The sequence below is a fragment of the Medicago sativa genome, chromosome 8 (genome assembly GCF_051527215.1).
Source record: "Medicago sativa cultivar Bolivia chromosome 8, Bolivia_mono, whole genome shotgun sequence".
Taxonomy (NCBI): Eukaryota; Viridiplantae; Streptophyta; class Magnoliopsida; order Fabales; family Fabaceae; genus Medicago; species Medicago sativa.
In genome coordinates this window covers 92654492-92676398 of record NC_140756.1, presented here as the reverse complement: position 1 = coordinate 92676398, position 21907 = coordinate 92654492, and the positions used below count along the sequence as shown (strand labels likewise).

The 21907-nt window shown below is 32.5% G+C and overlaps 1 protein-coding gene, 3 long non-coding RNA genes and 1 pseudogene across 6 annotated transcripts; 1 reads left to right on the top strand and 4 right to left on the bottom strand.

The window, feature by feature from the left end:
* Positions 1–1839: 1839 nt before the first annotated feature.
* On the bottom strand, positions 1840–4904 carry LOC146903387 (glucose-6-phosphate/phosphate translocator 2, chloroplastic-like). 2 transcript variants are annotated; one of them, XM_085731311.1, is made up of 5 exons: positions 4119–4904; positions 3618–3843; positions 3117–3339; positions 2335–2548; positions 1840–2159 (listed from the first exon to the last, which is right to left on the bottom strand). In XM_085731311.1, exons 1-5 carry the CDS (start codon positions 4620–4622, stop codon positions 2148–2150), a joined length of 1179 nt encoding a protein of 392 aa, XP_085587437.1. In that variant the 5' UTR covers positions 4623–4904; the 3' UTR covers positions 1840–2147. The 2 variants fall into 2 exon arrangements, with proteins under 2 accessions (XP_085587437.1, XP_085587436.1); XM_085731310.1 differs by having other exon boundaries at positions 2335–2560; positions 4119–4898.
* A 1566-nt stretch (positions 4905–6470) lies between these two features.
* LOC146903386 (glucose-6-phosphate/phosphate translocator 2, chloroplastic-like) lies at positions 6471–8308 on the bottom strand (annotated as a pseudogene). The gene is made up of 3 exons (XR_015021045.1): positions 7803–8308; positions 7011–7242; positions 6471–6727 (listed from the first exon to the last, which is right to left on the bottom strand). The product of XR_015021045.1 is annotated as a glucose-6-phosphate/phosphate translocator 2, chloroplastic-like (transcript).
* Positions 8309–9461: 1153 nt separating this feature from the next.
* Positions 9462–12777, bottom strand: LOC146903385 (uncharacterized). The gene is made up of 2 exons (XR_015021044.1): positions 9967–12777; positions 9462–9912 (listed from the first exon to the last, which is right to left on the bottom strand). It is a non-coding gene; the product is annotated as an uncharacterized LOC146903385 (long non-coding RNA).
* Positions 12778–13535: 758 nt separating this feature from the next.
* Positions 13536–15486, bottom strand: LOC146903384 (uncharacterized). The gene is made up of 2 exons (XR_015021043.1): positions 15147–15486; positions 13536–14182 (listed from the first exon to the last, which is right to left on the bottom strand). It is a non-coding gene; the product is annotated as an uncharacterized LOC146903384 (long non-coding RNA).
* A 2174-nt stretch (positions 15487–17660) lies between these two features.
* On the top strand, positions 17661–18300 carry LOC146903383 (uncharacterized). Its single transcript, XR_015021042.1, has 2 exons — positions 17661–17944; positions 18036–18300. It is a non-coding gene; the product is annotated as an uncharacterized LOC146903383 (long non-coding RNA).
* Positions 18301–21907: the final 3607 nt, after the last annotated feature.

Sequence of the window (21907 nt, the reverse complement as noted above, 5' to 3'; positions counted from 1 at the left end):
AAAAGAAAAATGTCAACAAAAACCGTAATCAGGAATTTCTCACGAAACACAAATGGAAGGCAGTATTCTCAGAAAAATACTCAAATCACAATATAAGCTAAAAAACAAAAGCAACAAAAAAAAAATGAAATAAAAAATTAAAATGTTTAGGTTTTTCAAATTCACACCATATGGTTTGAACTTATTGGAAGAAATTGAAGCCCTATAAAACAAATTTTAGATCATCATATGAAGACATGATTCTTATGACCATCACAAAACCATTCGGTAGCAGAAACAATGTCCAAGGTGGAAGATAAAATCATATAGCTTCTCAGCAAGTTTATGTTCTCATTAACATACCTTGATAACATTCTGAGATAGCTTTTCTCATCAATATCCAATTTCCATTTCTACGTACCCGCTCATATCATCGTCGTAGCTCATTCAATATTTACAGAGCATAAATTGAGACACCAAAGAAGAGGGAAAGCAAAAAGAATATTAAAAAGATGAATAAAAATGGAATAATAATAGTAATTCAAATTTTGCAAAAATGAACAAAAAGCTCACGACTGTAACTTCAAGCGTTGATCTTCCCGTCCATTGCAACACCATGTGAGATGCAATCTAAACCCCCAAAATAGAAACGAATCAAAAATCAAAATCGTAACCGAATCATCAACCAAAATCGATTTTAGATAGTATAACCAACAATGGAATCATTGGTGAAATCGTTAATGAAATCGTTAATCGAAATGAGAAAGAACAAACCGAATATGAAATTTAGAAAGAACAAATTGAATACCTCTACAAATTAGGGAAAAATTGTGGAATCTTGAAGCAATTTTGATTTAGTAAATAGAGAGTTGATTCCGAAAAGCTACCACCGTATCTTAATGTATGTGAGAATTGAACCTTGCTTAATTTTTTTGCCTTTTACATAGAGAGAATTTGATGGAAGATGGAAGGATGGAAGTAGAGGAGGATTAGCCACCCAAAATGCCAAAAGATTGCAGAGGAGGATGAATTACACTTTGAGCAGTTCGTGAACCCAAGAGAAAAGGGAGTGATGTTGCTTGCAGTTCGTGAACCAAGAGAAAAGGAAGAAATAAATATGAAAGTATTAAGATGAAGTTTAGGGCTAATTTGTTTCAACAACAAAACAGGGTTATAGTTGTTTTGGAATTAAGCTTTAGGCTAGGGGTAAAACAGAAATTTTAGTCATTAGGGTTTAGGAAAAATTAGGGCTTCAAAATTGGCTTGGGGCAACTTTTATATATAGATTGATGGGTGAGTTGGCTGAGCAAATTTTCTAGGGTTTGCTAGCAGTGCTGAGCTCCCTTTAATATAGTAAGATTGTTAAGATCTGTTTAGCTATTCCATACACCCTCCGGTCACTAATATAAGCAAAAATTACATTTTAGGTTCATTCATTTAATGATGTATGTGGTCTATAATAAAGATTATGTGCATCATTAAATGAATGAATCTAAAATGTAGATTTTTGCTTATAATAGTGATCGGAGGGTGTACGTATCAACTTAAATCAATCATTGATTTTACATTATAATAACAAAATATATATATATATATTGATGTTAGATAGCTTATAAAATGGTAGGGCCCATATAAACACTCTTATCTTATCCTATTTCCGTTGGATATACTTTCTTCGGTCCTATATATAAGAAAAAGTTGACTTTTTAGATTCATTGAGTAATTAATGTATTTGGTATAGAATATAGACCAAATACATCATTATGCAATGAATCAAAAAAGTAAAATGTTTCTTATAAATAGTACATCAATATTATATTGGTAACGAACAATCTCAATCAAATATTGTCATAAGAAATATTCAGCCTCAACTTGCAACATTTCTGAACCATTATTCTTATTTACTGCAGTACAACATTTTAAACTTCCGATTACAGGGAAGAAACAAAAATCTCATCTAGACATTAAGAATGAAAAAAAAAAAAAATCAAATTGAAATAACTCTATGGCCTCAAATTAAGCAGCTTAAATTTCTACCGACTCGTTAATGAATTAAATGTATAATTTTCTCAGTAACATCAATTGTGATATCATCAGTTTGAACCTTCAGCCTTAATCCTCAAATCATTATGCCTTGCATATAGGTATAGCAGCTTCTAAAATACACATTACTGTTTGGCCTGTGAAATAAATAAAAAGAAACAAACAAATTAGTTTTGTCACAAGTATTGAGAAATATAATTTTATTGTTGACACACAGGCGCGCGCACATGTATATATAAAATGAACGGACATAAAAAATAGTGAATGGTTATACTGAATAAGAAAGCAAAAATAGAAGGAAAGGGAATGGACCTGTGAATAGAGGAAGGTGCCAAGGATTGCAATGGCAGCACCAAGGGCATTGTTTGGCTGAATTGGCGTGTGAAAGATAATGATCGAAGAGACAATAACCGAGATTCTCTTCATCGTGTTCCCTATGCTAAATGTTAATGGAGAAATCTGATCAAGAGACATATAAGAGACTTGATTGTACAAGTGATAGAACACACTTTGTGCAGCTACCCACCTGAAAAAATTACTACCCATAAGTTCATTAGTCAAATGACAAACACTTCACAATCACTATAGAATAATTCTTCTAGCTCCATAGACCCTTTTGAAGAAGCATTATCAATATTCATGGTCAAGGACTACTCAATTACTGACTTATGTGAATTAAATCACCATGATCTCCACACACTAGTATGGTTTGCGCATATCTTTCGAATGAATGTTTAACTTTTAAAAAGACTGTAAAACAGTTCGACTAAGGGTCTGTTTGGACCCACAGTGCATTTGTTAGACCCTATGAGAGAGCTTATAGAAACAACTTATAACATGTCTATAAGTTGCTTTCAACTCATATCCATAAGCTCTTTAGGATAGCTTATGAAAACAGCTTAAAGCTAATATGAAAACAATTTGACTTATCTTATTTTTGTTATAGAAATAGCTTATACATAAAAACTTTTATGATTGGCGTTTAAGATATAAACTTTTATTTAAGTTGTTTATCCACAAAAAGACCTTAGAAATATAATGGATATGAAATAGTACACAACAATGGGTTGAGATGTGTAGATTGTTAAGCTTACCATACAAAATTGGGACCAATCTGGGACACTGCTGTTTGCCAGCCAGCAGCCCACATCTTTGGGCCTTCCACAGCAATAGCAAAAGGGGTGAGAAGCAGTAGAGATAATATGGAGAGGCAAGCATAATAGTTCATTCCACTAACAGACATTCCTTTCATTCCCTTCTTTGAGAATATATTCCTAAACACAAAGGCCACATTGGATATCATAGCCCCCATAAACCCTGAAACATATACAAGACATATTGTCAACAAACTACATATTTAACATCTGTGAAACACATACATGACACTGATATGTCGACACTGGTATTAATAAGAGAAAATAGAACGATTGAATGTAAGTATATATGTCAGTGTCTATGTCGGATACCTAACACACCTTCAATTGGAAGTGTTAGTGTTATATAGTTTCACATCCTATTATCAACCCAATCTACTATAAACAGAACATAATCAGCATCCGAAAACCAACCATGTAAATAAGTGAATATAGTCTTACCAATCATATTGAAATTAAGTTCTGTGACAGCAGCAAGTGCACAACCTCCAATAATTGGCAGCAATGAAAGGTAAACTTGTAAAGGGAATGCTTCACCAAGCAAAAATCTTGATACAAGAACACTGAAAGCAGGTTCTCCACTTTTGATTATGTGTGTAAATGAAACTGCAACTTTGGACATACTCACAGTAGCTGCAACATGCCCAATTGTATGTGCCACTGCAACCTGCAGTTTAAATTCCCCATTCAGTACTAAATCAATATTCCGTACTTCGAAAGCAAGAATCTTAGAGTTTGTTCCTGTAATTTTGACTTCAGAATTAAGTGTGTTTCTTACATAACCAATTCATTCAAAATCAATTTTATCACTGCAGAAACACACTTAATTCTGAAGTCAAAATTAACTCAGAAACATTCATACATGTAAGAATCAATTTTATCATATGATGTGAAAAGCAATAAAATTAAGAAAAAGGAAACCAAAAGAGTTTGCATGCTTACAGGAAACAAGGCCTTCCAAAAATCCAAATTAACTTTAGGGGCCTCAGCAACCCTAGTAGCCCATGAGATTAACATGATGAGAGAACCAGCAGCAAGGGACAAAGTGGAAGTAAGCCAAGGATAAGGAAAAGCATTCAAAACCTTCTTGTTGTAAATATTGAAAACCACATTCAAAGCCCACCATGTTGCAAAATACAAACCAATTTTGAGTTTCTGAGCTGCTTGTTCACCTGGTAGGTCAATATTAATCTCCAATGGCTGTGACCTATCTGCTTCATAGGCATGACACTCAGTTTCCCTCCTTGTGAGTTTGGTTGTTGAGAAACTGAAGTTTTCAGTGGATGATATGTAAAGAGGTTTGAGAGAAGACAAAGAGAGGTTATTTGTGTTCTTTCCAACAGGGTGAATAATGGGTAATGTGCATAGTTTAGGCCTTGGAATAGAGTTTGATGAACCAAAGTTGGTAAAGGGTAATGATGATGTATACTTGACTTGTGATATCATGATGATGATTAAACGTGCTTCGTTAATGAACAAGATGTTTTTTGGTGTGTGTATGTGTTATGATGTTATTTATTTATGGTTTGAAGTATAGAAATATAGAATGTGAAAGCAAGAGTAATGTAACGATGAATGCGAGGAGAGGAAGGAATATGCTAACAAAGTTGAATTGGCGGCGAGATTGGTAAACTTTGAAGTTGGTGAGGATAGGAATATGGAAGAGAAAAGTCCAAAGAGAAAACGAAAACAAGAATGACAACGGTTTTTCCTAGGAAAGGTGGTGACAGGTAGAGGAGTCTTCTATATATTTATACAGGTGGAAGCCCTAAACAATGATGAGGCGGTTTGGTAAATATGATGATAGGATAAAAATAAATAAAATAAATTTATTGGATAAGAGGATTAAGCAAGAGATAATAAGTTGTTTATCTTCTTCAAAAAAACAATAAGTTGTTTATCTTTTTTGATTAAACGACTATAAGTTGTTTATTTTTTGGTTAAAATATTATAAGTTGTTTATCTTATTTTATGTTTGTTACACACTCTCCTAAAAAAATTGTTTGTTACACACTAACATTTGTCTACTCTTTTTATTTTATTATCTCATTTTAGTTGATTTTTTCTCCTTCTAAAATTGCAATCAATTTTCAATACAAATAGCATATATAACAAATAGATAAAAGTAAATTTAAATATTAAAAAAAAAGTAACAAACTGCTCATGAAAACATCACGAACAGAAACTATAAGAAGCTCAAATAATTTATTACAAAAATATAACAAATATGATTTTAGTTTTGTTATCACACAAAATATATTGTGTAGTAAACACGATATGAATATATGTCAATTTGTTTTTTCCTTTATCCTTAAAAAAATGTAACAACATAGATAAAAATATTGTTGATAGTCTACACGCGTTATCGCAATCAAAAGAGCGGAAAGACAGACACGTGAATATAAATAGTACACACTACTACTACTGCAATTGGGTTATCTATCTATATTTCGCTCACGCTTAAGGATGGATTTGCAAGCATTGGGAAGTCGATTATTGATCCGGGCTAATGTGTGTGACTAATAGAGTAAATGGTAACTCACTGTACACGATACAGACACATCCACACCACTAATAATTTGAAGGAAAAAACGTAATTCAATATGATGATATGTATTTGTATTGTATTGATGTCGGATACTCATACGTGATAGAGTCCGAACACACCTTTGACAAAAAAAAATATTGGTGTTACATAGATAGTTGATATACAAGTACAACATTGGATTTTGCCTTGGTTCCTTTAGGGACCCACAAGCCATTTCCAATTCTACTACAAGTGCTTTCATGGATCTAGAAATATATGCATCAAACGACAGCACCACCTGATGATGATGGTGTTTCAGTTAATCACCGATCCAACTTGCTCAGTAATTAGTAATTTAACGCTGATGGACGGATGATAGAGTTTTTTTGGAGATTGATTCAAAGTGTAGTTTGACGGCAAACCTGCGCAGACACGTGATTTGGGTATGGTCCAGACAGCAGACCAGAATCAAGTGTGGATTGAAAACAACGATGCTTTTTGTTTGCATGCATTTGCCATAAAAAGGTTAAATATCTAACTTCCTCCTCGCAATTAAATCTAATTTCAACATTGCGGCAATAAACCATATTTTTTGGCACAAAAAGTAACCATTTTTAGATTAAAAAGATATATCTATTGGGACCAAAATTTTAACAAATGTGAGAATAGAGTCACTAAATAGTTACCAACATTAAATTGATCTAAATGATAAGGAATTTGAGCCAATTGACATTGGAGTTTTTTTTTTTTCCATTTTTTTTGTTCTTCAAGTCCATAATGCAACAAAAGTTAATTGCTGGTGAGATTTTAGCTAACGGTAGTCAACTGCTCCCGGAGAATATTTTGATATTTTTGGGGGTGTTAAAAGAGCAAATTTTGAAGTGAAATAAGCTAATTTCATAGAAACAATATTAAGAGGCAAACCATAGTAGTTTGTTCCACTAACAACATTCCTATCATTCCCCTTTTGAGAATATATTCCTTAACACATAGGCCACATTGGATATCATAGCTCCCATAAACCCTGTAACATATAGAAGAATGGTAAACAAACTACAAATTTAACAGCTATGACGCACAGACACGACACAATGATATATTGATATCGGTAATAATATGAGAAAATAGAACAATATATTGAATGTAACTATATATGTTGCAGTGCCATGTCAACACTGAACCCATCTTTAATTGAAAGTCCAGTGCTATATAGTTTAGCATCCTATTATCAACTCAATCTACTATAATAGAACACAATAAGCATCTGAAAATTAACCATGTAAGTAAGTGAATATAGTCTGTCTTACCAATCATATTGAAATTAAGTTCAGTGACAGCAACAAGTGCACAACCTCCAATAATTGGCAGCAGTGAAAGGTAAACTTGTAAAGGGAATACTTCACCAAGCAAGAATCTTGATACAAGAACACTGAAAGAATGCTCTCGCTCTCCACTTTTGATTATGTGTGTAAATGAAACTGCATCTTTGGACATACTCACGGTAGCTGCAACATGCCCAATTGTATGTGCCACAGCAACCTGCATTCAAGTTCACCATTCAGTACTAAATCAATATTTCCTTATTTTGAAAGCAAGAATTTTAGAATTTGTGTGGTTTCGCAGTGACGAGAATTGATTTGAATGAATTGAATTTGTAAATCCAGTTTTGTTTAAAAGTGAATTGAACAATCAATTTGATATTAAAAATCAGTTCTTTGAGACAAAAGTTTCAAATTCTAGTTTTAAATTTTAATATAGTCTAAGTTTGGTTACAATTTTGAAGAGGAAAAAAAAGAACTATTCTAGAACCAACAAAGCATGGCATTGCTAGAAGATAAATGTGTCCCTCAACAATGTGGTCTTGGTTCGATCCCTGACATGTGTGTATGATAGAGCACTTGTTGAAAGAGGTCAAAAGGTTTATATCCCAAGATTATAATTGACTTCATTTGATAAAAGAATCTCATTTAAATTCCAGCAATCATACAAAAATATAAAATCAATTTAATCACCGCAAAAACACTAAATTTTGGAGGCAATCAAATTATATGAAACAATAAAATGAAATAAAAAGAAACCAAAAGAGATTGCATGCTTACAAGAAGCAAGGCCTTCCAAAACTCCAAGTTAACTTTAGGTGCATCAATAACCCTAGTAGCCCAAGAGATTAACATGATGAGAGAACCAGCAGCAAGGGACAAAGTAGAAGTAAGCCAAGGATAAGGAAAAGCATTCAAAACCTTCTTGTTGTAAATATTGAAAACCACATTCAAAGCCCACCATGTTGCAAAATACAATCCAATTTTGAGTTTCTGAGCTGCTTGTTCTCCTGGTAGGTCAATGTTAATCTCCAAAGGCTGTGGTATCATGATGTATAGCAAAAACAAAAATAGCACAGGTTAATGAACAAGATGTTTTTTGGTGTGTTATGATGAGATATATGGTTTGAGTTATACACAATGTGGAAGGAAGAGAAATTTGACGATTAATGCGAGGAAATAACTTGCAAAGGCAGCAACAAAGTTGGTGTACTTCTAAAACCCAACAGTACTTGTGTCCTTCATTTTTGCTCATTATTCTGTTGTGATGAAAATTGTGACTTTCTCTTCAATACTAATATGATAATATAGTATCATATGTGCATACGATAACAAAGTTGGTCGACTTTTTAAACTTTTATCGCGATGGTTTTGCTGTATATAGAAGAATTTAGTTTTTTCATGTTATATTATATAACGAAACTCATAATTTTATTGACGTATTCGTACCTTAATTTTTTATGTATTGTCGTATTTTCGATGAGTACCGTATCGTATCGGGTATTGTACTTGTATCTATGCAACATAGGTGAGGATTGGAATATGGAAGAGATGAGATGGTGAGAAAACTCCAAAGAGAAAACAAGAATGACAACGGTGTTTCCTAGAAAAGGTGGGACAGTATAACGAGTAGTCAAAATGGTTTCTTAATGTATCGAAATTTCAAAATAGTCATCGATTGTGCACTACGTTAATCAAAATAGTGTCTTATGTTAAAATGTTTCGTTAATATTATAGTCTCTCAATATATTTACTTATTGTCATATTAGTCCTCGAATACGTACTCTCGTATCAATCCATATATAGAGTTAATCTCAACATTGAATGAATATTTTAACGTCGTAGACTATTTTCTGTCACTTAATAGTTATCTATTTTCTTTTTATAATTTATTTCCAACCATATTGGGACATGTTTTACTACAAAAAGTTATATGTTTTTTTAACGAGGTATTGTTTTCTCCTGTCAAACACAGATGATGGGAATTCCCTCCAGTGAATTTTTCACTGGATACAGTCGAGTGCCAATCTCCACCATTGAATGGTTATTTATGTTGTATATTTTGGATATTTCAAAAGTAATTTGTTTACTATTTTATTTTAGTTTGTTCAAATTTATTTGGAAACAAAATTTATGGACTTATGCATAATATGCATGATGTCACGTTGTCATGTTAAAGGACTAGTGGAACATCCTCTTGAACTCTTTTAATTATGTTCAATGTGTTTTAAATGTGGCTAAATGATTTTGACTTGGTATATTCCAATATTTTGTGATTATGTTTTCCTTAAAAATAGCAGAACGTAAACATGATTTTATTAGTTAGTATCATCGGTAATTAAGAGAAAATATTGCCTTTTAAGAAGGTAGAAGCGGTTACCTTCTGGATATATCATGTTCTTTATAATATCAGAAACTTGGCTTTCACTAACTACACCAAGAAAACATGTACTGTTCTTCTTTTCCTACTCCTTTTTCTACAGAAAATTTTAAGTGCCTGAGTTACTATGTCTATAAATATTCTCGTGTCTTGATAGCCTCGGTACGTTTATCGCCGGGAAGAACCTGTTGTATTCTGGGGGAATTGCGCAATCTTGCGGATAATTCCTTAGTCCAGTGACATAGTCACGCCCCAGGTTTTACTTCACATTTTACCGTTTTGCAGGTTAATTGTTTTCCGGTCATCCGAAACAACAATCTAAGGAATTATGGCTGGAGATGGTTATAATAATGGTGACAAGTCTCTCTGTTAAAAGAGTTCAAGATTGCAATGTTTTTAAGAATGAATGTATAAATGGGAGTTGTGAATTCGTCGGTTAATTAAAGGAGCCAAGGACATGACGAATAAGTTTGAAAGCTATATACTTCCACCAGGTTCTTTCCATTTCACCTTATCGAATAAGTTTGAAAGCTATATACTTCCACCAGGTTCTTTCCATTTCACCTTATTAATATGTCTTGTTAAAAATATATGTTTTATTTGTGCCAATTATAAATCATGATAAATTACTTGCTGAGTATTTGAAGTGCCTCTTATGAATTGGTAGTGGGTATAGATGATTAGTTTTTTGGAATGCTAATGCAAAATTATTTGTGGGTATCAAGATTAAAGAAGTTAATGTTTGAAATGATTTTATGACCATTAATGCTCGTCTCTTGGAATACGTTGTTAATTTTTAGATATTGTGTTTGTGTGTATGTCCATACTATGCATTGGATTTATGTGAATGTGAATCAATTGTTTATTTGTGGATTAAATCCGTTGTGCCTATGTTATTAGATGAGTTTGTTTGATTTCTATGATATTAAATTTTTTTGTGAAATTATAGTAATAGTAATTACTTAATTTCTAAAGGTAATTAATTTGTTTGTAAATGAATTACTGGACCTTTGCTGTTGTGACATGCCTCACTTTTGTGATTAAAATTATGATAATAATCATGCATATGACTTTCTTGTCAATTGTTGTGCTGTAAAATGTGTTTATGTATGTATTGATATGCCAAAATAAGATTTTTTACATGATTTGAAGTGCATTTACAAAAGACATTCTTGAGAAATTTCTGAAATATATGCATGATATTGTGTTAGAACATAGCTTGTGCGGAGTTAAAAGTAAATGAAATAATTTGAAATTACTATTTTTGTTTGGCTAATTATTTGAGTTAAATGAGTAGAATTGAGACATGTTTTCTAACGTTGAAATTTTGTGAGTATTAATGTTCCTAAAGTGAGAATTCATTTTAACATGCTAGCGTGTTTATATTCTTGAAAGTAAATTGAGACTTTTCTTAACATGAATGAGCTACTCTATTAAAATAATAGAATGATGATAACTCTTATTTAAAGAAAATTGAGGAGATATCTTATTGATAAATTTATGGTAGAATTATAGGATATTTGAGAGATACCATAAAATACTATGTGATATATTATTTATATTATTCATTGTGTCACGTACAATAATACGTGATGTTTAATAAATTTTGGTTATGTTATTTACGGGAATTTATTTTCTCCATTGTGAGAGTATTGTTACTTAAAAATTATTCAAGTTGATTTGTACAATAAATCTACACATTGCATTATATTAATCTAATGTGGGGGTTTGTTGTCTCAAAGGTTTTTAAGTAAACTTGGATAATAACTTTATCTTTGGGTTTAGTTTTCCCTTTGTGGAGATGTTGTCGCTTGAAATTTATTCAAGTAGACTTGATAAACCATATTAGGGAAGTTGATTTGACAACACATGTGATATTATTTAGAGAGGATGAACCATTGTATTCAAATAATACAATGATGATAATTGAATATAAACCAATAAAATAAATAGATTTATTTTATTGATGAATATGTTGTTGCTTACTTCGTATAAGCAAATTTGTATAAGTATATTGTGTAAACCGAGTTTATTTTATAGACTTGATGAAATATGAGATTAATTGACTTAGAGACGTCTTAGTCAATATTTGTCAACTTAACGAATTCGTTGATAAAAACCCCGGGAAGAAAGAGAAGGAAATAAGACTATGCCACTTGAAAACGACAAGTGATGGGAACCCAACCTTTATGATTGGAGATCCCATGAAAAAGGTTCATATGGGAAAAACAAGTCACTTGTTAGTTATGTTAGCACTAAATTGTTTTGTCTTTTTCCTATAGTGTTATGCCAATGAGAAGTGCTAATTAAATTTTAAATTTGAGGGGTAAGCTTTATATGCTTTTAATGATTACCATAAGCCCTTATGGGTGGTGCGTGATTGTAGCATGCACTAGATGGAATCACCTATATGAGTGTCAAGTGGGGCCGCTTGCATGAGACTGTGGCGGGTCTCTAGAGCACTCATGAAAACCAGACACGCGCACGGCCTAAATGCGCAACACAGCGATAACACGAGAATTGTGGGGGTGTGATGCGAGTGATAAACCTCTAACATACGCCAAGTGTCTTTGGTTCATATAGCTTGCTACACCAATTCACTGTGTGTTATGTTTATCATTCTAGCACTGGTTCATATAGCTTGCTACACCAGTTTGATGCATCACACTCAAAGATTACTCAGGCAAAATAGTTTAATTTAAAACTTTTGAAATATGTGGGGGATTGTTGTATATTTTGGATATTTCAAAAGTAATTTGTTTACTATTTTATTTTAGTTTGTTCAAATTTATTTGGAAACAAAATTTATGGACTTATGCATAATATGCATGATGTCACGTTGTCATGTTAAAGGACTAGTGGAACATCCTCTTGAACTCTTTTAATTATGTTCAATGTGTTTTAAATGTGGCTAAATGATTTTGACTTGGTATATTCCAATATTTTGTGATTATGTTTTCCTTAAAAATAGCAGAACGTAAACATGATTTTATTAGTTAGTATCATCGGTAATTAAGAGAAAATATTGCCTTTTAAGAAGGTAGAAGCGGTTACCTTCTGGATATATCATGTTCTTTATAATATCAGAAACTTGGCTTTCACTAACTACACCAAGAAAACATGTACTGTTCTTCTTTTCCTACTCCTTTTTCTACAGAAAATTCTAAGTGCCTGAGTTACTATGTCTATAAATATTCTCGTGTCTTGATAGCCTCGGTACGTTTATCGCCGGGAAGAACCTGTTGTATTCTGGGGGAATTGCGCAATCTTGCGGATAATTCCTTAGTCCAGTGACATAGTCGCGCCCCAGGTTTTACTTCACATTTTACCGTTTTGCAGGTTAATTGTTTTCCGGTCATCCGAAACAACAATTTAATAATTTTGACTAAGTCAATTGTAGGAAAATGTGGAGTTGTTATTCCACTGCACTTTCCTGTCACTGGAGAGGATCTTCTCCGTAGGTTTGGTTAATAAGGGTATTAGCTTCAAAAGGTTAACAGAAAAGGTGAAAATGGATATTTTGCACTTCTTTTTCATCTATCTATTAAACAAAAAAATGAGATAATAATCGTTTTGAATAACGAAGTGCATAATCAAGGACTATTATCGAATTCCGATACATTGAAGGACTTTTATTACCAATAGTTACACATTCAAGGACCAAAACGAATAAACAATCAAACAAAGGTTTCTTATACAAATAAACACCATTCAATTGTAAGACACACCAAACAAAGGTTTCTTATACAAATAAACAATCAAAGGAAGGAGCACAAATTATAAGAAAATATATAGCTCAACCAGTCTGTCAAACGAATGCAAAATTGCCGATTCATCATTCCGTAAGTTTGACTAAACTCTTACACTCGATAGAATTTAAACTAATTACTTGTTGATTTAGATGTTATCTAGACCTTGGAAGCTACCGCAAAACTTTCAGAAGTTAGTTCAAAAATATTTCATCAACCAGATACCAGATTTTAAATCTCCATGTGTAAAATGGTTCCAAAATAAAGTTAGTCAAATATTAAAAGATTAATATACATTCTCTTGAAGCGAACTAGACTTAGTAATAGATATAATCATATAACAAAAAAAAATATTAGAAAAAAAATGATTCTTAAACATAACACTGAAATCAGCAAATTATTAATATTCCTTAGACAATATTCACCATAAAACAAAATTCACAAGAAAACTAAACAAGGTAATTCAAAAGGAAAAGGAAAAGGAAAAGGAATTTTAAACTCCAAAGTTCATTTCATAATCCATAGCAATTCCATCAAGTTATCTGTTCTTATTATATGGCGCTTTGCATCCTGGGCACATTCCAACTCCTAATTCCACTACATCTATATAGCAATCTACACATATCTTGAAATCACACTCACAAGGAAGAATATCAACACCGCGTTCATCACGCATCAACTCAGAGTCACAACCCCAAATAGCACATCTAGACCTTTTTGCACCGGTCATATGTGGATGGTTGTCCACACTATTACTCAACTTTCTACGCTTATGGTTGTCGAATCGTTCTGGAGAATCCATTGGTTGGTTATCAGGAGTTGGTGGTGTCCACACTGTATAATTCTCCACGAAGTCGTCATCAATTCCTAGCTTGCAATCAACATCTTCAATTATTGGATACTCCAGAGGAGGATTATGTGCTTCAGATGCATCAGAAATTGCTGGCATATTTACTGATTTTGATGCCATATTTGAGGACAAAGATTCATCCATCCTAAATTAAATTAAGTTCATGCCACTTGCAAGGAACCTGAACAAACAATGGCATTAAGTTAAAAAAGATCGAGGGTGAGTTTGTTTAAGCTTAAAAAAAATGATTTTGTTAGGAATTTTTTTTAGAGAATTTAATTTGAAAGGGAAGTCTAGATTTTTGGAAGAAATTATCTTAGCTCCCTATCCGAAGATCTTACACTCGACGACCTTGTTTATATAAAATAAAAATACTAAACAAACACTATCAAAGTGATTTAAAAATAAATGAAAACAAACTAACAGTTCAAAGTGAATCATAACTTGCTAATCAATTTGTTACAAATTAAAAAATACGTGTTCAATAATTTAAAGTTTTTTTTATATAGATTTTATGAAAAATAGAAACTATTTTATGTATGTTTACTGTGATAAAAACCGCTTTCTAAAATAAGTGATTATTAACTTGTTTGAATAAAACTGAATAAAAGTATTTTTTTTATTTAAAAAGGATAAACGAATGTGCAAGAGTGAGATCGAAAAAAAACGACATGTGCCAGAGTGAGATCGGAAAGAAAAAAAAAAATGACATGTGTAGTTATAGGATAAACGACATGTCCAAGAATGGGATCGGCAAAAAAACGACATGTGTACGTAGCTAGTCTAACCAAGTCTTATAATACATAAATCTAACCAAATCTCTTACTATTAAGCATTTGAATCTTATAATACATAAATCTATAGGATAAACGACATGTGCAGCTAGTCTAACCAAGTTTTATAACACATAAATCTAACTTAGTCTCTTACCATTAAACATTTGAATTATAAATGCACAAATTTATAGGATAAGCATGTGTAAGAGTGAGATCGGCATAAAAAAAGTTACTATGCATCAACTATATGCCATTGATCAACAAAATAAGAGATAAAACATTCTGGAAAGAAAATCATACAATTTGCAGTTTCAACTATTTCCAGTTTCAACTATGCAAGAATAGAAGATGGGAATTTTTTTTACTAACCTTCTGACAATGAAACGATGTGCAGAGAAGAAGAACGACGGTTATTTTGTGAAGGAAGATGAGCAACTAGCAAGTCTTATATACGTAGAGGTAGGGCAAGAATTGGAATGCTAGTATAATTTAGCCTCTAATTTTGATTGCATAATAATGAGTATCGCAGTAGTAAATAAGTTGCCATGGTAAATGAATTCTAGAGGAATATTCGGGTATAGAGTATAATTTTTACATTTATGAAAACAATATTTACATGATTAAAAATTTAAAGTAAATGTATAAATACATAATTTTCGCGTTGAATTCTTTAACCTGTTTCCATTTAGCGTTCTCCTTTACATATATATTTTTTAAATCCTTTGAAGTTCGTCAATGTGTTTGATGTGTATGATTGAATAGAAACAACATAGAATAAGGAGATGGATACAAACATAATATGACATTGACATGATAATAGTTATCCTTTTTCTAATAGTTAACTACGACATGATTAATAAAATATGAGTCATGCTAACTTGTGTTCTAAAGTTACATGTTAAGCATTTCACTAATAGTAAGAATTTATTGAAAAAATATAATATTTCACATTTTGAGCAATAAATTAATACAATTTACAATACATAATTTCTTTTTTTAAAAAAACAATGTATAATTTTTATTTGTGGAATTTTTAAATGACAAGAATATCCTGTGAAATATTATTAAAAATCTCTCGCCCGTAATTATGGAAGGAGGAGTAAAGGTGTAATTTGGCATAATAATAATTCACTAACACGTGCTCATTAAAAGCTTTTTTTTTTTTGGTAGTGTTTGATTTTCTTTGGTAGTGCTCATTAAAAGCTTTAATCTCTCATAAAGTCCTTCAAGCGGCATTTAATATTCAAAATACTTGTCTTAAAATCATTTCATTCTTTTTGGATGAGAAGGAAATATTTAAAAGTTTCCTTATTTAATTCCAGCTGTCAAAAAAATTAAATTGCTCATTTAAATTGCTTCGAATTATACTACTAATTAGTCTAATTTCTTATATGACCCGGAGGACCGACGGAGAAAAAAATCGGGTGCAGATCCTCTTCATTTAGAGAATAAATGGAAAACTACTCATCTTTCTCTCTCATCGAGTTCATAGAACTTGGAAATTTTCTTAAACCCATTTCTTATAACGCCACTGTCGACCACCGCCCAATCACTCCGTCGTATCGCCGTGATAGTACATGATGACCGTTGCTGATTCCCCTTTGTATTAGAGGTGGCTGCCAATTGGTATGTGTATATCCCATCTCATGTAGTCACGTTCGACCCAAGCCATGATAACAACTCAAATTGGTTATGATCTAAGAATAATCTAACGCAAAACAGCAAGGCTATGAGACTGTAGACACAACACAAATTATTTAACACAAGAATTTGAAGAGATTAAGATTGAAATTTGAGGCATTTAACTCTAATCACAGCACAACAGTCAGAGGATATAAATTCGGACATGAACCGGCAAGTTGTTGCAAGTTGTGTTACAAGCATCGGAAACTGGTGAAGGTCACTGTTGAAGACGAATGGTGTGGTTGCTGGACGAAGAATCAGGATGTTTTTTTTTTTTTTGTTTTTTTGTTTCTGAAACAAATACTCCCTCCCTCTCTAAATAATAGTCGTTGAAGGTTGATGCACGATTATTAAGAAAATGATTAATTGTGTTGATTTTGATGGTAAAATTAATATCATTTACTAAAACACCCTTATTAATTGTAGTTAGTGGAGTAGTTAAGTTGGATGAAGTTCAATAAATAAAGGTATTATAATGGAAAAAAAATAATAAATGCTGCATTGGTATTCTAAAGTGACAATTATTTTGAGAAAAAGAAAAATGGGTAAAGAGACAATTATTGTGAGACAAAGGGAGTACTATGTTTTAATTGGATCCGGATCCTCTCCTGCGAGGTTCTCTCCAGTTTCTATCATGTGCTAATCCTAGCCTTTAGATTAATCTACATGAAAAAGGTTGAAAAAGATAATGAAAATTGAAAACTGTTTCACCGTCTTCCCCAAAAGTTCCCACTGCCCAGTGACCACCACTTATCTGCTGTCTCCGTCTAATCCTAACCCATTGCTGACAACAACGACGATGATTACGAAAATCCCATTTGAGAATGATACTTATCTTAGTTAACCATGTTGTGTTTTCAAAAAACCAATTACAACAGAATTCAACAAGGTTAAAAGGAAATATCAAATAAAGTTAACTATCTCTCAAATTTTGATATCAATATTAAGTTAACCTATGTTTTGGAAAAATTCAAGAAAGATATCAATTAAAACCAATTGACAAAGAAGGATTTAGTATTCGGAACTGATATCAATTGAATCAAATTTTAACTATTTTAAAATCACCTCCTGCGTTTTGAAATTAAATCAGGTGATGAGGAAAAATTGAATCAGGAAAATAATTGTGTTTGTAATTTGCCCTCTCTCCTGTACAATGTTTTGTTTTGTTCAACGAAGAGAGATAACAGAGGGTAGGGGTGTGCAAAGTTAAAACCAAACCAAAACCAAAACCAAATATTGGTTTTGGTTTTGTTCCTGAAACTACTTCACTAAAAACCAGTTTTTAAGTACAACCAGTTTGGATATGGTTCAGAACTGGTTCGGAACCAGTTTGAACTGGTTTTCACTAAAAAAAATAAAAAATTGCTTTTTCAATCTGAATCGTATTTCTGTAACAAAAGGAAAAAAGAAAAAAGAAAAAAGGTCAGAATTGAATGTGAAGATGAATCACAATCATATTTCGGGAATCAAAATCGCATTTAACCGTGAATCGCGTTTCATCACATCGTTTTTTTGAATCACCGTTTTTTCAGATTGGAGTTTCATCCATCGTTTTTTTGAATCTTCGCTTTTCAGATCTGAAGCCATGGAAGGTTTGATGATGGCTTCCTCGCCATGAGAGTTTAGTCGCCGTGAACGGAAACAAAGCTATGGAAGATTTGGTGATGGCTTCATTAGAGATATTTTGTTCACGTTACTGTGTTTGTTTCATTTTGCAAAAGATGGAATGTATCTATGAAATTGTGTTCATGTTACTGTGTTTGTGATGAAAACATGATGGATGTAATGGGTGGTTTGGATTTAACCGGTTATCAGTAATATGGTTCCAGTTATTTTTTTATTTATTAATTTGGTTACAGGTCGGTTTTGGATACAGGAATCTGGGTTTTTTTAAACCAATATCCAGTTTTTTTAAAACAGTTCTGAAAAACCAGTATTTTTGCACACCCCTAACAGAGGGATTGGACTTGTGTGACATTATGTCACGGTGACATTAAATCTGGGCCACACAAAGGTGGTGTGTTGTGTGGCCCAGATATGTTGTATGTGTTGTGTGGCCCAGATGTTGTGTGGCAATGTATGTTGTGTGGCCCAGATTTAATGTCACCGTGACATAATGTCACACAAGTGCTGTCCGATAACAGAGAAAGGATTTGGAAATGAAATTAAACAGCCAACATTTCTCTCTCCTCGGTACTTTTCCTCATTTTTTGTCATCACCGTCAGATTAAATCCAACGAATGAGAATTGCACATGAGAGAGGGCAGGAGAGAAAACGCAGGAGGTGATCCAATTCCGTTTTAATTCATAGGAGTTTGCTCAAAAAAAAAATCATATGAGTAAGTGTTAAAAGTATGTAAGCCGTTGATACTCTACTATTCCACGTGTCATGTTTTTAGGTTGGGAAATTGAGATTGTCATTTACTCTCTAAATGGAGAGGATCTGCACCCAAATAAATCATGTTTGTTAAAAAAAAAAAAATTAAATTATGTTTTTTTTTGGCTAAATTAATTCAATGGTCCCTCAACTAATTCCCAGTTTTCATTTTGGTCCCATAAATCTTAAAACCATCAATTTGGTCCCTCAACTTATGAAACAAATTTCAAAAACGTCATTTCCATCAAATAAGTAACTATGCCGTTTTTTGATTTGATTTTAACCATTCGATTGAATGTCCATTGTATTTAATGTGGTAGGTCAACACCTAATTATTTATCCCTTTTTTCATCTTCTTCCTCACTATTCCCCATCATATTCATATCATTTTCACCAACATTCATAAACAAAATTCCAGGAAAATCCAGAAACATCCACTACCACCATATCATCATCATCATCATCATCATCATCTATCTTATTACTAGAATTGGCATCACATCCCTTCAGAATCAATTTCTTTTCTCCCACTTTACTTCATTAACACAAACCTTTCTTCTCTTTCTTCTTTTTCCCACTATATGTTCATCAACAACAACATCACATCAATTAAAAGAACACACTTCAAATCAACCCAAATCGACCCATTAATCACGGACAACATCACATCAATTAAAAAGAACTTTTCTTTTCTTTCTTCTTTTTTCCCACTGTTCTTCCTTGGCTTCCTCGTTCTTTTCCATGACGGCAAGTTCAGCTACTACTGTGGTTCCACCACCACCAGCAGCAGGTACAGATCCGGCAACGACGGCATCGCCGGAGTTCAAAACGAGATCGTCAACGTTCCTGTTTTGAGAAAGCTTAGCGATTTGGAGGGTTTAAGAAATCCTCTTCTGATTCAGATTCAGTTGTTGAAATACAAGGTTTGTTGCTGGTTCACAATGAATCAATCGAAATACAAGTTTTGTTAAAATACAAGTTTACATAAAGTTTTCTAAATTTAACCTTGTATACGCTGATTCCATAAAAAATTGTTTAATTGAACATTTCCCTTTCACGCTGAATGTATGAAGATGAGGAGGGAAGAAGAGGACAATTGTTGAGAGAAGATTATGTTGTTTCATTTATGGGTTTATTGTTTCATTTCTACAAAGTTTTTGATTCCGTGAGAGAAGAAGAGGACAATGGTTTAGTGGTGGGTTTGGAGAGGATGAGTGGGTTTGGAGAGATCTGGAATAAATGATGGTGTTGATGAAGATTATGTTGAAGATGATGAACAAGAGTGATGTAGAAGATGAAGAAAGAGAAAATTAATTAGATGTAAATGACTCACCGTAAGATAAAATAGACATGCGTGATCTAATGGTTCTCTTTTAATAAAAAAAAGATCAAACGATTTAAATTAAAATAATTAATAGGATCTATCGTGGACCACTCTTAAGGTTGGTCCACCATAGACATTTGGGGTTAAAGTTAACAGCCAGTGACCAAATTGAATAATGGAGCAAAAGTTGAGGGACCAAATTGATGATTTTAGGACTTATGGGATCAAAATGGAAACTGGGAATTAGTTGAGGGACCATTGGATTAATTTAGCCTTTTTTTTTAACAAGCCAAAATGAGATATAATATAAACCAAATGCGATTCACCCCGCACAAGGCGTGTCAAAAGTGAACCCCTCAAAAGTTACAATGTCAATATGAGTGGGTGTCTACAACTGATGACACCGGCATCACGAAGAACAAAAATCAAATCATGTTAATCAAATAAACTCAGTTGATAGAGACATTTCTTAATATATGCAGGGTCGGGGTTCGAACTCTAGATTCCCCACTTCTCCATGTTTATTGTGTGAGCTTCAACTAATAGGTTATTTAACTAAAAAAACGATGAGGAATGATATCACCTAAGGGTGTTCATGTCCAATCCAATCAAATGCAAACCGCAAAAACCGAACCGAAAAATCAAAAATTGAAAAAAAACCGCAATTTGAAATGGATTGGATTGGTTTTCGGTTCCCTGTGTATAAACCGATCCAATCCAATCCAAACCGAAATATATACTTGTATATATATTATTATATGAAATTTTTATAAATGTTTCCTTAATTTACAATCTTGTAACTATTTTCTAGACTTGTTCTTTAATAATGTTGATTTTTTTTCTTTCTTTAAAAAATGTTATTAATTTATGATTTTGTAATTATTTTACTTAACCTAGTATTTCATTTTCTACTTAATCATCTTTTTCGTAACCTTACATTTTTATGAAATGTCATAAAATAATATCTTTTTTTAAGTGGAAATGAAAAGTTACTCCCTCCGGTCGTAAATATAAGAGAAGAATTTTTTTTTAGGTTCATTGAATTATTAATGCATCTGGATCATAATATATACTAAATACATTATTAATTCAATGAACCTGAAAATGGAATCTTCTCTTATACTTCATCCGTTTCAAAATGAGTGTCGCTTTAACTAAAGAAATTTGTTTCAAAATGAGTGTCACTTTACATTTTCAATACAACTTTAATTTTTTTCTTCTAACTTTACCCTCAATAAATACTCCAACTTTTCTCTCTCACACAATTTTCAATGCAACTTTAAGTTTGTCTTGTTCTTATAAAGTAAGGTTATTTTAGTAAAATTGCTATGACATTTGACTACTTTATTCCATTCCTTAATCTGTGTGTAATTGGCTAAAGCGACACTCATTCTGAAACGGAGGGAGTATTTAGGACCGGAGGGAGTATACAACAATGAAAACTGAAAACCAATCCAATCCTAACGGAAAATTTTTGGATCGGATTGGATTGGATTTGATTTATCGAATTGGATTGGATTTGATTTTAAAACCAAACCAATTGGAAGAACAAATAACAAAACCGAAGTAATTGGGTCAGATGATTTTTCCTCCTAAAACCGAACCAATCCAATCCGCGAACACCCCTTATTATCACATGCAATAATGATAAAGATTTCATAATCAGCGGGTATTTTTAGGTTTATTTTGCTCCTTAGACCATCTACAATGTGGGGGTCCTTCCCCTATTTAGCACCATTTTAAATA